Below are 17,368 nucleotides of genomic sequence, written 5' to 3' on the forward strand. Positions count from 1 at the left end.
ATACCCGGGAGTTAATCCTAAGAATTACAGGCCCACAATATAAACAAAAATTTCTATGCAAAAAAATAGGATCACTTTTTGCATCAAAAAACTGACAGAATTAGAATGCTAGGGGGTTAAGTTAAATATGTTCAAACTAGGCGTGTTGGAATGATGAGAGAAGCAGTAAAGGCAATGTGTGTTCAAGGTGTACAAGTAAACATTACACAGTGGAGTCTTCAAACTAAAACATGGCTGCATGGTACCATTCCTAGGTCTACAATCATTTTTTTGGAGTTTCTTTTGGTTATGGTTAACTTATATTCCTGGCCCAAGGTTAACAGACTTAGGTACACTTCAGTCTATGACAACATATGCAAGCAAGGGATGAGTATGTTTGTGTGAACATAAATAAATAAATTATCTCGGATTGCTGGAGCTAGAACTCACCAACATCAGAGAGATCTCTTAATGAGCTGCTCAGTGCACTTCTCTTCAGTCCTTCACCTAGTGCATATGTGTCGCCCAGGCTTGGCCGTCCCAGAGTGCCATTCAGAGCCTCTTTCATCCCTGGCCCAGGAGATGTTTTGGGGTGCAGTACTCCCTTTTGCTTCTCCAGTTCAGCTAATAAAAGAAAGTGGTGGCAGAGTTAAACATATTTGTGTAAAAAAAATTAGGGTTTTAGCACTTGATCTTTGGTGTAGGGTAGATATCCTAAAATTCTTCAAAGTTTTTAGGGTATATTTTCTACACTTGGTACCTCTTCCCTTGCTGCCACTCCATTATTGCTGTTACCAGCAATTCCAGTAAAATACACTCAAAGATTGTCTGAAAGTGTGATGAGCAAATTATTAAAAAAAAAAAAATCTTTATACTAAAATTACATTTTAGTATGCTGATAAACAGGACATTTATACTTCTTTGTGAAAAGTACAATGATTTTAAACCTAAGTTGAACAGAAAGATGTATGTATTACTACTTAACTTATGAGAAAATTACACAGGTCCATAGCAAAATCGAAAACATTGCTCTAATCCACAAGGGGTATACAGGTACCAGAGTAAAATTGGTTAAATAGCATCTTTTTCTTAATACAATTTGTTTCATCGTAAATGGCAGTTTTAGAAAACATGGAAAGAAATCAATGTATGCATATGAGGAGTGTCACGCACGGAGAGACAGGACCACTAGGGGGCATTATGGCTTGCAGGGAGATAATGTGAGCCCTGAGAAGCGCCAAGGCGCAGAGTCTAAGCAGTAACCAGGTCTTCTCCAGAGCCTCTAATGGTAAGGATGTTGCGCTGCTGGTTACTGCCAGGTTGCGGTCCTTGGGCACACCAAGGTGGGCAAAACATGGTACCAAATCACAAGGAGGCACAGGTAATGCAAGGATATCCACAGACAGGAACACAGGAACAGCACAGGGAAGATGGCTGGGAACCAACAGACTGGACAACGAGGGGTTAACACAGGAGCTGGACACAGGAAGCACTGGATTAGGCAGCAGGTGTACTGGAACTAGCACAGAACTAGGGGCTCGGCATGAGTGAAGACTTGTTGCATGAACACAGAGTGCTGTCTGTGAGCTAGCTAAATAGCCAGGGCTGATCAAGGGGCTATTTTCTGATTGGCCAGCGGATTGGATGGAATTGATGAAGCTTAGAAACAGAGGCACGCCCAGCGTCAGAACTGCCCTCATGCGCTTTAGTGAGGCAGGGTGGGCTGACAGCACTGGTTGGGTTTCAGTGCAGCAAACACTGCTGTCAGCTCAAAGAGAAAGCAGATTTATCAGTATATAAGTGGGAGACATAGTTCTGGTACCACATCCTTATTTAAACTTGTATAGTTTCTCCTCTCATGTTTTTAGGTTTTTTAAGGTACCTAGTCATAACATTATGTGTAGGGGGCATGGCTTGGTGCATAGTGGACTAGACATTCTCTCTCTCAGCTCTCTATTCCACCCGGCTCTTAAGCATCTCAGCAGCACTCTCCAGTTCCTCACTGCTCCAAAAATGGGTAGGCAGCAGCACAAGGAATCAGACACAGCAACCAATGGCCCGAATTCCAGAGCAATCGGCTCTTTCTTCTCCAAAATGGGCTCCCCTGCACCAGCAGCCAAGAGGCAGAAAGTTTCCAAGATGGTGCTGGATGAGGATACAGAGGACATGGAGATGAGATGGAGGCTGCAGATCCCCCTGTGACACAGGTGAGCCCAGTTCAACGCTCTCACTCACCCTGCAGCATAGATAGTTCACAGCAGGAATCCCCCTGCCCCCCTACCTTCAGGTTCACAAACTGATTGGGACATGGAGAGTTGTCTCAAAGCTCTCCCCACTAAGGCTGACCTTGACCACATCCAGTGTATGGAAACTACCTACAGATCTCAGTTGGCTGATTTAAAACGTGATCTGGGTGTAGGATTAAGGAAGTTACAAAGAAGTTGAGGCATGATGTTGCTACCCATGCTGACACCCTAAATGCTCATACTAACCTGTTGCACCAATTAATATACCAACATGACAATCTAGACAATCTAGTATCTGTGGGATACCTGAATCCGTTGATCCTGAGACATTATGCTCTATTGCTTACACTATCTTAAACGAGCTAGTGGACAAACCTAAGGATCATTTAATTGAGATTGATCATATACACAGAGCTCTAGGTCCCAAATGCAAGGATGCGGAACGTCCCAGGGACATTATATGCAGATTACATTTTTTCAAATTTAAGATCATGCAAGTCACCAGAATGCAATCTGCCATCACCTTCAACTCTTTGCCTATTCAATTGCTTCAGGATTTATCCCGCCATACTCTCACCTTACGCAGAGCCCTTAAACCACTGCTGAATCTTTTCAGAGATAATGGCATCTGCTATCGGTGGGGTTTCCCCTTCCAGCTGACTGCCTTCCGCGACAACAAAGCTATGGTTCTCAATCATCTGAATGACCTCCCTGGCTTCCAGTCCTACTTTGGTCTACCTGATATATCATTACCTGAGTGGCCGGGTCTTCTCCTGAACTTGGAACCTCCACAGCCATCCCCGTGGATCGAACAGACAAGGAAACTGCCACGCAAGTCGCAGACAGCCTCTGCGAACAGCGCCTCACTTCATTGCTGAACAGTTCCCTCCATTCATTCTCTTTGAGATCATTACAAAAAACAAGAGGGCATTCTTTGCGTCTGGAGGAAACAAAGTTTAAGCTCCGGATAAGGAAGGGATTCTTCTCTGTAAGGTCTGTGATAATGTGGAATCGGCTCCCTCAGGAAGTAGTTTCAGCAACTACTATAGATTGCTTTAAGAAAAAGCTGGATGATTTCTAGAAGCACAGAATATAACTGGGGATTAAGGATATAAAGTAAAAATAGCAGTGACTGTTGATCTAGGGAACATCCGATTGCCTCATGGAATCAGGAAGGAATTTTTTTCCCCTGTTGAAGCAAATTGTACCCGGGGTTTTTTTTGCCTTCCTCTGGACCAACTATGTCTTATAGGGTTTTATATCTGGGATATGTTTATTTCCTAGTGGGTGAACTTGATGGACTTATGTCTTCTTTCAACCTGACCTACTATGTAACTATGTAAGAAAAAAGTAACATGCAGAACAAAATAAATCTGACAGGGTCCGTCATTCAGAACCCAAGATAAAAAACACCAACTACGCTCCTTAACAACCTAGCCTAATTATATTAGTCAAATCTAATAGTCAGCAGAACTTACCAATAAGGGACACAGCTGAGGGATACAAAGTCAACTTTAAATCCAATTGTATATATGCTATCTCCAAAGGTTCTTCAAATCCTCTGAGGAAGCTGACGCAAAATGTGTCAGTATACAAGATGTTTCCATTTTTTCTTCTTTAAAACCTCAATAGGGATATCATTATGTAGTCCGTCGGTCACTTTTTCCATGATTATGTATGGGAAAGACCGATCAAAACGCTGTGCTACTCTTATATGTAAAATTATCTTTCAAATTGTTTTTCACAATATACCATTTCATTGCTGCACTAAAATCCTAGCTATTCTTGTTCTTTTTTCCTCAATATAATTTATTTAGGGGAGCAGCCCATTTTATTTTGGGGAAACGTGATTAGCACCACTTTTAAACTATTTTTGTTATTATAATAGTATTTGCTATTTTTGTACTTTTACCTCTTTTGCCGGGTTAAAAAGGGAGATCTTCCCGCCCGACCTTCCATGACACCCCACATAGAAAAATTGATGCAGAGTATTGCACCTCTGGGTTTAGAATGTCTCTCCCCCCCCCCCATTCCTTGTGGTTTATCCTCATCCTCCTATCCCCTTCCCAAGCCTGGGTACATGGCTACATTGCTGTTGGCATTACACACTTTAATCTGCCATAACATTTAACAATCCACTATCCTTTGCTAGACTAAATGTGAGGGGGTTTACCACGCCAGAGAAACACAGCCAAATTCTATATCACTTGCATAAATCTAAATGTAACATGCTTTTTTTTTTTTTTTTTTTTTTTAAGAAACGCACTTCAGAGACGATTCTATGCCTCAAGTCTTAAATAGATCCCCACGGGGGATATATCTTCTTATCTATTAAACTGGTTGACACAGTATACACCCTAGCTAACATTTATGCTCCCACCCAGGATCAACTTAGATTTCTGAGTAATATAGCATCAGCATTGGAGAGCTTCGGTACTCTTACCTTGATCCTATCGACCTTGACCTATCGTAAGGTAGTGACACATCCTCTGGTAAAACCTCTATCCCATATTTAACCATCACCAAACACCTATGGCAAAAGCTCCATCTTGTGGATATATGGCACATAACCCACCCATGTGATAAGGATTTCAGCAATTATTCCTACTCTCACAACACGTTTAGCATAATCCATTATTTTCTGATCACTCAAGTATTATTGGAGAACCCCATTCGGGTTCGGTTAGGCTTGTGTCTGTGGTCAGACCATGCCCCAGTATTTTTTGAACTCCTGGCGTCTGAATGACTCGCTTCTTCAAGACTCATTTTGTGTTGCTGAGGTTGAAAGGGAAATAATTGAATTCCAAAAGGCTCATGCCCAGGACCCTACTCATTCGCTTACCAAATGGAAAACTATTTAAGTGAGTACTGAGAGGTATCCTCATCAAGCATGGTTCCAGGCTAAAGAGGGAACGTGCAGTGCAAGTTAAATCCTTGCTCTCCCAGATTGCTAAACTTGAAGCACTCCACAAATGTGATCTCTCACCCACACATCTCCTGGAGAATACTAATGTCAGAAGGGAGCTCCTACAGACAATAGAGCCACAGGCGGAAATGATCTTGTTCGGATGCTCTGTCCAACAAGTCCCTAGTATCACACCTTGCTCTCACCTTTAATTCCTTAGATGAGTCAGACCCATCCCCTCCAATATGCTGTTAGCTAATATTTCCGCAATGCCTAAGCCGGGTAAGGATCCATCTCTCTGTGGCAACTATCAGCCTATTTCCTTGACTAACGTTAACATTAAACTATATGCTAAGATTCTCACCACTAGACTCTCACCTCACCTCCTACATGGTGATCAAGTGGGATTTGTACTGGGAAGAGGGGCTAGGGACAACACAACTTTAAGCATCTATCTCATCTCTTATGCACAAAAACATCAGGCGCTGCTGTGATGCAGAGAAAGCATTTGACAGAGTTGATTGGCGGTTCTTAGACATGACCCTGCAGCAGTTGGGCATGGGCCCCTTGCTCATGAGGAAGATCATGGCACTTTACCCCAGCTAATACAGTGCTGGGTAATTGGACTTTGTCGGAACCCTTATCTATATCCAACGGGACAGGGCAGGGCTGCCCGCTCTCGCCTTTACTTTTTGACTTGATGATACAACACCTAGCAGTGGCCATTCGTATCAACCCCTCCAAAAACGGTGTTCAGACTCAGTCTCACCACCACAAATTGTCCCTCTATGCAGATGATCTCTAACTATACCTCACACAACTGCAAAATAGTTACACTCCGATCATTTTAGTAACATTAAACCGAACTACTCTAAAACAGAAGCCTTGAATGTGACCCTCTCACCACACTTGGTCTCATCACCTAAAGAGATTTTTCCGTTTAAATAAAATACCTCCATCACATATCTAGGCACTGCGATCCTGGCAGATTTCAACTTACTCTACTCTCTTAACTATACCCCACTACTTAAAAGACTATCTAGAGATCTTGAAAATTGGAAGTCCAAGTCAATATCATGGTTATTATTATTATTATTATCAAACAGGATTTATATAGCGCCAACATATTACGCAGCGTTGTACATTAAATAGGGGTTGCAAATTACAGACAGGTACAGAGAGTGACATAGGAGGAGGAGAGGACCCTGCCCAGAGAAGCTTACAATCTAGGAGGTGGGGGGAGTCTCACACAATAGGAGGGGATATAGGGAGTGGTGGGAAGTAGTTAGGGTTTTAAGAGACAGAAGAAGACGGGTAGGCAATTTTGAAAAGATGGGTTTTGAGTGCTCATTTAAATGAGCAGAAAGTAGGAGCAAGCTGAATAGGATATGGAATACCATTCCAGAGAGTCGGGGCAGCTCTATAAAAGTCTTGCAGGTCATTGGAGGAGCGAAGAGAGTGGGAGTATTTTTCTACCAGGTGCTACACAGCAGCTTGAATTTGATTCTAAGGTGAAATGGAAGCCAATGGAGAGAACTACAAAGAGATGCAGCGGAAGAGGAGTGGAGGGAAGGATGGATGAGTCTGGCTGCAGCATTCATGATAGATTGTAGAGGAGAGAGTCGAGTTAGTGGAATACCAGAGAGGAGTACAGTAGTTACAACAGTTACAGTAGTCCAAACGGGAAATAGGAGTGTGTACAAGGAGTTTGGTGGTCTCGGGACAGGTAGGGGCGGATTTTGGAGATGCTGCTCAGGTGAAAGTGACAGGACCTGGAAATGTTCTGAATATGGGGGGGCAGAATCGAGGGTGATGCTAAGGCAACGTGCCTGAGGGGAGGGACAAATGACAGTTAACAGTTAGAAATATACCGGGGGGAGATTTGGAATTTGAGGGGGGAAGATGAGGAGTTCTGTTCTATCCAAGTTGAGTTTCAGAAATCTGACAGACATCCATGACGAGATGGCGGACAGGCAGCATGAAACCTTATCCAGGACTGAGGGAGACAGGTCAGGGGTGGACAGATAAATTTGAGTGTCATCAGCATACAGATGTAAGTCAAAGGAGGATATGAGACTAACGAGTGAGGAGGTGTACAGAGAAAAGAGAACCGGTCTAAGGACTGACCCTTGGAGAACAACAGGGAGGAGAGTGGGTGAGGAGGAGTTACCATTGAAAGAAACTTGAAAGGAGCGGTCAGACAGATAGGAAGCAAAACAAGAGAGAGCAGTGTCACTGATACCAATGGAGTGCATGATTTGTATTGGAAGGGGGTGATCAACAGTGTCAAAAGCAAAGGAAAGATCCAGGAAAAAGAAGAGGGAAAAGTTACCTTTGGGACTTTGGTGAGATCATTGGCCACTTTAGTAAGGGCTGTTTCGGTGGAATTGGCAGTTACAAAGCCAGACTGGAGAGGATCAGGGAGAGAGTTGGTTGGTAATCTTTTATAGTCTTTTATTGACAAGGCGCTCAAGAAGTTTGGAAACTTATAGGAGAAGGGAGATAGGACAGTAGCTAAAAGGTAGGTAGGGGTCCAGTGAGGATTTCTTTAGGATAGGGAGAATAATGGCATGTTTGAAAGCGGAGCGGTAAATATCAGTAGAGAGGGAAAAATTGAATCGTTTGGTTAGTGAGTGGGCCAGGGTGGAGGAACGAGCACAGAGTAGATCAGAGGGAATTGAGTCAAGCAGACAGGTAGTAGATGGAGATGATGAGAGAAGGGAGGAGACTTTATCCGACTTTATCCACAGTAACAGTGAGGTCAGTGATGATTGACAGGGGGACAGGTGGAAAGGGTTGAACATGGTTGGAGTGGCACAGTAAGCAGAGACATCATGTCTGATTTTGAAAATTTTATCTCTGAAGTAGGTGGCAATGTCTTGGACAGAGAAGGATGTTGTGGGGGGAGCAGGTGTCGGGTTTAGGAGGGAGTCAGTTGTTGAGAAGAGGTTGCGTGGGTTGGAAGCTTGAGAGGAATGACCGCGGAGAAATACTTTTGCTTGGCGACAGTGAGTGCAGTGTTAAAGTGTTGTAGTCTTGCTTTGTAGTCCATTAAGTCGGTACAAGGACAGATTTTCTCCACTGGGCCAGCTGCCCGAACAGTCTTTTGTAAATGTTTGATTTAATTGTTGTGCCAAGGTTGGAGGTGGGCAGGGCGGGGGTAGCGGAAGGGGGCAGAGGCAACTTTATCTAGAGCCAAAGAAAGTGTGTAGTCAAAGTGGATGGCAGCTTTATCTGGGTAGGTGATTTTGGAGAGAGTGGGGGTGAGGGACGTAAGGCAGTTTAAGAATAGGTTGTGGTCAAGGTTACGGATATGTCTATGCCATTGGCTAGGTCTGGGATGTGGCAAATGGAGACCCTTTCCACATTTTCGTATTTCTCGTATAATTTTCGTATAAAGATGGACACCCTTTCCACATTTTCGTATATCTTTTAAACTATTCCCATTGCCCTGCTTAATGGGTTCCTCTGAACCCTGCAGTCTCTTTGTGTAAAATTTGTTTGGTGAGAAGGTCACTCGAGACTTAAATTCTCTCTTTTGTGCTCCCCCAAATGAGATATAGGCATGGAACTCCCAAAATTTGAACTATACCACAAGGCGGTGACGTTGGCACGTATAGTAGACTGGCATAAGATGCCTGAAGTCAACCTGTCAACCTTAGCAGAGCAAACCTTATCCTTACTGGATTTGCGCACCCCCCCTTTCCAGGGCTAAATTAAAAACATGGTCAGGTCGTTTTCATCTTACTACTTATCCGGGACCACTCACACCCCTGTTGGACAACCCTGCATTCCCCATGGGTATTTCCATCTCCACCCTAGGTGGATACAGTCGAGTTCTGGCCCTTCTGGCCTGGCAGACACTTTGTTTACCTTGCGCGGGGCTCCCTCCTCCCCCCACCTCTTGTACCTCTTTGGGAATGCATTGGGTGGTCAGACACCAATTACACTCTTATTGTAAGCACTTGCATGCTTCTCCCTACTTGCATAGACCCCTAAAAGTTTCAAAAACTGTGTGTATCCTCCGATCCCCCACGCCACATGGTCTCCACTGTACATCAGGTACTATTAGCCACCACGGTAGATTCCTTGCCCAGATACGTCTGAGAATGGCATAGAGACATGGGTCAAACCATCTCCGACATTGATTGGCAGAAGGTCTTTACACTGACGCATAAGACTTCTATCAGTTGTTACCTGCAGGAAAAAAAACACAAAATCCTCACCAGGTAGTACAGGGATCCAGTTTCATTAAGCCATATGTTTCTAGACAAATCTCACACATGTTGGGGCTGTGGGAAAGAAATAGGCACATACTTGCAAATCTGGTGCTCCTGCCTGGTTATTCAGCCCTATTAAAAAGATGTCTTCTCGGGGGTGTGGCTTGGCGGGCCCATGAGATGGCTGCCTGATCCCAGAGCTCCGTCAGCGCCGGCCACTATCTATTGCATCCAGGCTTCCTCCTGCAAAGCACATGGGCAGAGTACGCAGAGCCAGGGTGAGGAAGCTTCCCCCTATCCCTGCATCACAGCACTTTATGGATCAGCCGTCCATAAGCGATTTCATCAGCGATCCCTCCCCGGGTTCCATGCCCGCCTCCAAGATGGCGCCGGCCTCTTCTCCACACACGTGGCGGCGAGATGGAGGAGAAAGAGACACAGATGCATTGGGCCCCTGCACACAGGCGGATACTCACCTTCCCCAGCAGGGAGACCTCTCTTCTTCTACTAAGTGGGCAACAGGCTCTCCTGAGCCCCTGGACTCCTTTACAGCAGAACCGGTGAGTAACGAGGCATCCCTTGATGGGTCCCCCTCCTCTGCGGCTTCTCCACTTGCACCTCCTGCAGGGTCCCCTTTTCTGCAACCTACTCCACTGGATTGACCTTTCCAGCACAGAGCACCCCAGTCCATGGTCCCTGCAGATCCCCCATTTCAGGCCCTCCTCTCTCTGCTACAGTGGTCTCCTCTCAGGCAGGGTCCACAACAGGCCCCAGGGCCAGGATGGAGGGGGATTCTGCTTATAAGGCTTTGGGGACTTTAACCCCTTCTAGACCATACACGGTAGGGCCCTCTTTTCTAGGTGATTCCTCCCCTCTCCCTTGGCAACAATACATGCAGCTTTTACCTACTAAGGCGGACTTCCAAAGTTTGGTGGCTAAAGTTCAGGGGACCTGTCGTATATCGCAGCCCTTACCCATATCGCAGCCCTTACCCATAAATCTATTGGTAGCTCCCAAAAGATTAGAGAACTTCAGGGTTCGCGGCCTACCGAAGGCCACCCAAGATGCAGATTTGAAATTAGTTTTCCAAGCCTTTTTTGGTCGCATACTAGGGCGTTTTTCCCTTCGAGAAATCAAGATAACCAGAGCCTCCAGACAACCAGGCACGGCATCCAGGCCACGAGATGTTTTATGATATCTGACGGATACGGATCCAAAGGATGAAATTATGGCAACAGCCAGGAATATGCGTAACCTTGAATTTGATGGTGCACCCCTTCAGCTATTCCAGGATCTGTCATGGCACACCCTACAACAGCGCCGAATCCTGCAACCACTTCTGACTGTGCTCAGGGATAACCATATACCGTACAGATGGGGTTTTCCTTTTAGCCTCTCAGCTCGCAGGGATGGTAAGACCTCTTATCTTCGCTATCCGGAAGATGTTCCAGCCTTTTGTAGAGACTTGGGTATTGATCGTCCGAAACTCCCAGGCTGGGAACCAGAGGACCCTCCCCGTCCGCGCTCACCTCCATGGCAAGGGATGCAACACAAAAGGCGCACTCAACGCAGGTCCTGGGACCCCCCATCACCACTGGATTACCCTACTGGTTCGGGACGCTGAAGCTGTTTTCATGTGCTGATTACTCCCCTCTGCGGACCTCTTTAATGCCTCATGTTTAAATATTGATATGCTTTTGCATTATGCTATTTCTGCTTTGGATAATATGCTGTTTTTTCTCATCTGCCCACCTGTTGATTAGTTGATAACTACAGTATTGCCTTTGCCATGTGTGGTGTGCTAGGTTGGATGCTTGGTTTCCATAGTGGCCTCGGGGGGGCCTGAAGCTTGGTCCAACTTCGGCGCTGACCAATCCGGTGATGATCTGGTCACAGTTTTCTGACCCTTCTCTGGCGCCCCCTTGGGCTCACTGCCCCAATGATAATTGGCGGATCCACCATCCTACAGGGAAACAGTATTCTTTCTACTCTCCCCCCCACTGCACCCACTCCCGAATTGATTATATTTTCACTAACCTTCCGTTGTTACGGAATAGTGTGTCTGCAGAGATTCACCCTATTACTTGGTCTGACCACGCTCCGCTCACGTTAGATGTCCTGTTTTCCTCAGCTACCGTTACGGTCTGTCATTGGAGGATGAATGAATTCCTGCTCAAATATGAAGGTACCAAATCAGCTCTTACACAAAGGGTGCAACAATATTTTCAAGAAAATATGGGTTCAGTGGCACATGAATCTACTCTATGGGAGGCCCATAAGGTGGTGTTCCGAGGACACTGTATATCTTTGAGTTCCCGCCTTAAGCAAGACTCCAACCTCCAGCACTCTTTTGCTGCGCAAGCACTTCGTATTGCAGAGGCAAAATATACTCGAAACCCTACTTTGGGCCTCCTGCGGGAGATAACCACTCTTCGGTCTAAATTGTGGGCTCTAGACTTAAGAAAAGTCAGTTGGATGATGCAAAGAACCCGTCAACTATACTACCATAAGGGCAATAAGGCTGATACTTTGCTTGCCTGAGAGATATGCAGGCTGGCTCTTCCCCTATGGCGGTGAAGGATGAGATATGACCCCTCCCACATTGGCTCACGTTTTGAGACTTATTATACTGATCTTTACAAATCTGTTCACCAAACCCAAAGTTCCTTTGGGAGGAATTTGCAGCCAAAAATATTTTCTTATTTAGAGGGATTAGACCTCCCACGACTGAAGCCCGAGTATTTGGAGCTACTGAATAGCCCCATTATTGAGGAGGAAATTAGTAAAACTATTGAACGGCTACCATCGGCTAGAGCCCCGGGTCCGGATGGCTTGCCCTATTTACATTTTAAAACTCTCCTGCTGGATCTTTTGCTACATCTCCTAGTTCTGTATAACGATTTTTTAAAAGGTAAACCAATCCCTCCATCCATGTTGGCCTCCCATATTACAGTTGTGCCTAAAGATCCAATGGAATGCTCTAGTTATAGGCTTATAGCGCTTTTAAATTCAGATATGAAGATTTTTACAAAAATTTTAGCTACAAGGTTGTCACAATTCCTCCCCTCTCTCATCCACAGGGACCAAACAGGTTTCATACCCTTTCGCCATGCTAGTGATAACACAAGAAGAGTGGTAGACGTTATTGATATTATAAATAAGAGGAGGTTGGCCTCTTTAGTCCTCCGCTTAGATGCTGAAAAGGCGTTTGATCGCCTTAGCTGGCCGTTTATGTTTTGTGTTCTGCATAAAATGGGTGTTGCAGGGCCCTTTGTTAAGGCGATCGAGGCATTGTACAAATCCCCTTCAGTCTCAGTTAAATTACCCCACGCCTCATCTGCTACATTTGCCATTGAGAATGGTACTCGACAAGGGTGCCCCTTGTCCCCCCTACTATTTGCCCTTTGTATTGAGCCCTTCGCAATCTCAATACGGTCCAATCCAGACATTCAGGGTGTCCGACTCAGGGGGAGCTCCTATAAAGTATCCCTGTATGCAGATGATGTTCTTTCAACCTTAACTCAACCAATCACCTCTCTCCCAAATTTATGGAAGGAATTACATACCTATGGTGAGGTATCGGGATACAAGATTAACGCGTTACCTCTCCACAGACCGATCCCACAATTATTGGCCCTACAGAACTCTCAATCTTTCATGTGGAAGGCCCTTTCACTTAAATACCTGGGTGTCCAGATTACTTCTACTTATCCCCAGCTCTACTCACATAATTTTCCACCATTATTCAAAGAACTGCAGTCTCTCTTAAGTAAGTGGACCAATCATCAGCTATCTCTGCTTGGGCGAATTGCATAATTGAAAATGATGCTCCTTCCTAAACTACTTTGTTTGAGACTCTGCCAGTCCGGGTACCCCCCCAAGCACTAAAAACTATGCAAACAGCGTTTCTAAACTTTATTTGGGCACACCAAAGACACAGATTAGCTAAGACGGTAGTGTGCACCCCCAGAACAGTGGGGGGCCTAGGGGCCCCAGACCTGCACAAATATTATTTAGCGGCCCACCTGCGATATTTGCCACTGTGGACCTCACCCACAGTATGTAGAGAAATAGAGGAGGGTTGGATAGCTCCCATACACCCTAATGTTATGCTTTGAAGCTCATCCCTGCTCTTGGCTGATAAAGACCTGCTGGCTCCTATGGTGTTCACAAGGACTGTTCGACGGAGTTGTAGACACAAATACAGCCTTTTGTCAGAACCCTCAAGCCTGACATCTGTAATCCACAGCCCACAGATCCCTAATACTTTGCAGGGGGTGATGTCGGGTCCCTGGAGGGATAGGGGATTATTCCAAATTAGACATCTGCTGCATCCGGTGGAGAAGCGGTTGCTTACCTTTCAAGAACTATGGGAGAAGGTTGAGCTCCCACGCACATCTTTTTATGCTTATCTGCAAATTAGGCATTACATCCGATCCCTCCAGCCCTCAGCCAGGTTCCTAAACATGACTCCTTTTGAGAGGTTGTGTGCGGAGGGCCCGTATACCAAAGGGGGTGTTTCGTCTATATACAGTTTATTGCATAACTCTATGAGAGACGCCTCTGGCAAGTTTACATACATGTGTAAGTGGGAGGAAGTACTGAACTGAACGTTAGATGCGGATATATGGTTAGAAATTTGGGAAGCGGCACACAAAAGCTTCATATGTACGCTGTATAAAAAAAATCTGTACAAAATTATTCTTCGGTGGTACCATACCCCGCAGGTGTTACAGCGGTTGTTCCCTAGGACTGACCCCACTTGCTTGCAATGTGGAGTTTCCCGGTGCTCCCTGGAGCACATTTTTTGGTTTTGTCCCATTATCCAGGAGTATTGGTCTCAAGTAAACAAGTTGCTTTGTAATGTACTCCAACAACAGATTTTTTGGACCCTCTCACCCACCTACTGGGTCAACCCCTTACATTCCTGCCGAAATACACCCGTAAGCTAGCTTCTCATATTTTGGTTGCAGAATGCACTCCAAATGGAAATCTACTCGGTCCCCCTCTCCGGTGGAGAAGCGGTTGCTCACCTTTCAAGAACTTTGGGAGAAGGTTGAGCTCCCACGCACATCTTTTTATGCTTATCTGCAAATTAGGCATTACATCCGGTCCCTTGAGCCCTCAGCCAGGTTCCTAAACATGACTCCTTTTGAGAGGTTGTGTGCGGAGGGCCCGTATACCAAAGGTGTTGTTTCTTCTATATACAGTTTATTGCATAACTCTATGCGAGACGCCTCTGGCAAGTTTACATACATGTGTAAGTGGGAGGAAGTACTGAACTGAACGTTGGATGCGGATGCATGGTTAGAAATTTGGGAAGCAGCAAACAAAAGCTCCATATGTACGCTGTATAAAAAAAATCTGTACAAAATTATTCTTCGGTGGTACCATACCCCGCAGGTGTTACAGCGGTTGTTCCCTAGGACTGACCCCACTTGCTTGCAATGTGGAGTTTCCCGGTGCTCCCTGGAGCACATTTTTTGGTTTTGTCCCATTATCCAGGAGTATTGGTCTCAAGTAAACAAGTTGCTTTGTAATGTACTCCAACAACAGATTTTTTGGACCCTCTCACCCACCTACTGGGTCAACCCCTTACATTCCTGCCGAAATACACCCGTAAGCTAGCTTCTCATATTTTGGTTGCAGAATGCACTCCAAATGGAAATCTACTCGGTCCCCCTCTCCGGTGGAGAAGCGGTTGCTCACCTTTCAAGAACTTTGGGAGAAGGTTGAGCTCCCACGCACATCTTTTTATGCTTATCTGCAAATTAGGCATTCTGTATTAGTCTGTCATTTGCAATCCCTATTTAATGTACAGCGCTGCGTAATATGTTGGCGCTATATAAATCCTGTTTAATAATAATAGTAATAATAATAATAATAATAAGTCTGGGACTATTACTACACCCAGATGCCTGTATGACTCTCTACTTGTTTTACTTTTTTATAAATAAACGCCATATGTCACCCTATGTCCTTGCCACACTCTACCGCCCCCCCCATCCCTGCCCCACCTCCTCTTTACATTGTTGCTGGTTTGCCTGGGTTATTGGCTATTGTTCTGTTGTATAATATATGTTAAATGAGTGTGATCACAATATGTTCTGTTTTTTTCTTTATGCAGAGTTTATTTGAGCATACCTCTCACAGCGATGTACATAACTGACTGAAGAGTTGTGTTTTTTAATATTTTGTACTCATTTGTTATTTATTATTATTTTTCTTGTCTGTATTTTTGTCTAAAAATTTCAATAAAAATACAATTTCAAATACAAAAAAAAAAAAATAAAGATGTCTTCTCTGTATGCTTGGAACTATATGATCAGCATTTAACCCCCACTCCCTAGCACTACTTTCACTACTCCTGAAATCTCTAGCGAAAAAAAAATGTATGGATACCTGCTGCCCCCCGATGGTCCATATGGTTGATGTACTCCTCCTCCCTCTCACTTGTCAACAGTCTCTGAATCCATGGTTCTCTTTTACACTGTGAATCCCAGGTATCCCCACCCCTAGTATCCATACTCCTCTCCTGTATTATTATTATTGCTTTATATAATATGTTTTTTTTACTTGTTGTTTTTATTGGATGCTCTATTTTAATATTGTTCTTTCTTATGACTGTACTGTTGGAATCAACCTTTTGAAATGCAAATAAAAATAGATTTTCCCATAACATTATGTGTAAAATTTTACACATAATGTTGTGTCTAAGTACCTAAAAAATCCTAAAAAACTATATATAAGAGGAGAAACTAGCTCAAAGAGGAAGTTAGATGCTAACTAGACTTCTGGTAGACTAACAGTTATTTTTGATATATTTGCAGTGATTTTAAAGGGATAAAAGATGCATTCATTGCAGATAAGATAATGAGTCCAGTTTTTGTAAACAAGCTCTCTGAATCCTGCTATGAATTAAACAAACCAATGTATTTTTAAGTATACAGTTATCCTTTAACCGACAAGGGTTTAGGTAGCTATGTCTACTAGAACATCTGCTACGCTTACATTCGACCCTGTACTTCTCCATTTCCTGAACTTCAGCAATGGACTCTCGTAGGTCACTGGTAAACCTCAGCCGATCTTGAAGGCTTGGAGCATTGAAGATAATTAGGACCTTCCTTTCACCACCAGGGACAGCAGAAAGTAATTTGATTCCATGTTGGTAATCTGTGAGTAGAAAGAGATGAATCAGTAAAGCCCTGTACACATGTTAGATTTCCACAAAGATTCCTTCCAGTGACAGAATGTAAGCCGTGTACCCGAGTGGGCTCCCCAGGAACACCGACACCAGCTTATGCAAAACAGAACTTTCTTTAGATATAGCAATGGGCAAAATCCCACATATGTAGACAAAGAGAATTAAATGACATACACTCAGCCCAGAGGCTGAGACCCCTGTGTCGCACAGCACAGCGCCCTCCGATGGTAGACAAAACACTTGAGCAGAACTAACTCTGCCTAGCCATACCCGTTATACCCTATAGAGCAGGTACAATCATGTGTGTGTGAGACACAGGCTAGCCCGCAGTGCGACACAGCAGCTTACAATCTTACCGGCCTATACAGTGTTTCCCCCACCCTTTTTCAAAACTGATTTTATGGCACGTGCCTGGTATTACTCCCAATCAAAACGCTGGACTGACTGGAGTAAAGGTGAAGTTCTTTCCTGATCTCCGTTGAGAACTATAACTTGAACTGGTAAGTCCTTGTGGTAAACAATCAACAACCTTTACGGCCTGCCACACACATAGACCCCAAATGACTAACTACTGCAGGTCTAATCTCAGTCTCCGGCATTTCAGGCGCCAATCCTATAATGCGGTGCGTGCACGATTTTACTGACCCGGGTCTTGTTCTGGATCCGATGATGTCTTTAAAATGAACAACAACATCAAGTCTCTTCAGCAAACATGAGGTCCTGCAGGACAGACAGCGCTCCGTTCCTCAGCTCCTTTCAGCCTTTCTGGACAACAATCCTCTTTCCTCTGGACAGGATCTACCTTGGATGGTTG

At 44.5% G+C, this 17,368-nt stretch overlaps 1 protein-coding gene across 3 annotated transcripts in view; it reads right to left on the bottom strand.

Annotated features, from left to right (window-relative positions):
* LOC140342781 (IQ motif and SEC7 domain-containing protein 2-like) overlaps positions 1-17,368 on the bottom strand; it is a 418,938-nt gene that overhangs the window by 13,019 nt on the left and 388,551 nt on the right. For all 3 annotated transcript variants that reach the window (XM_072429132.1, XM_072429133.1, XM_072429134.1), the window contains 2 exons: positions 16,362-16,523; positions 430-603 (listed from right to left, as the gene is read on the bottom strand). In XM_072429132.1, the coding sequence (XP_072285233.1) occupies positions 430-603; positions 16,362-16,523 (336 nt within the window). The remainder of the gene's footprint in view (positions 1-429; positions 604-16,361; positions 16,524-17,368) is intronic.

Source organism: Pyxicephalus adspersus, chromosome W (assembly GCF_032062135.1).
Source record: "Pyxicephalus adspersus chromosome W, UCB_Pads_2.0, whole genome shotgun sequence".
Taxonomy (NCBI): domain Eukaryota; kingdom Metazoa; phylum Chordata; class Amphibia; order Anura; family Pyxicephalidae; genus Pyxicephalus; species Pyxicephalus adspersus.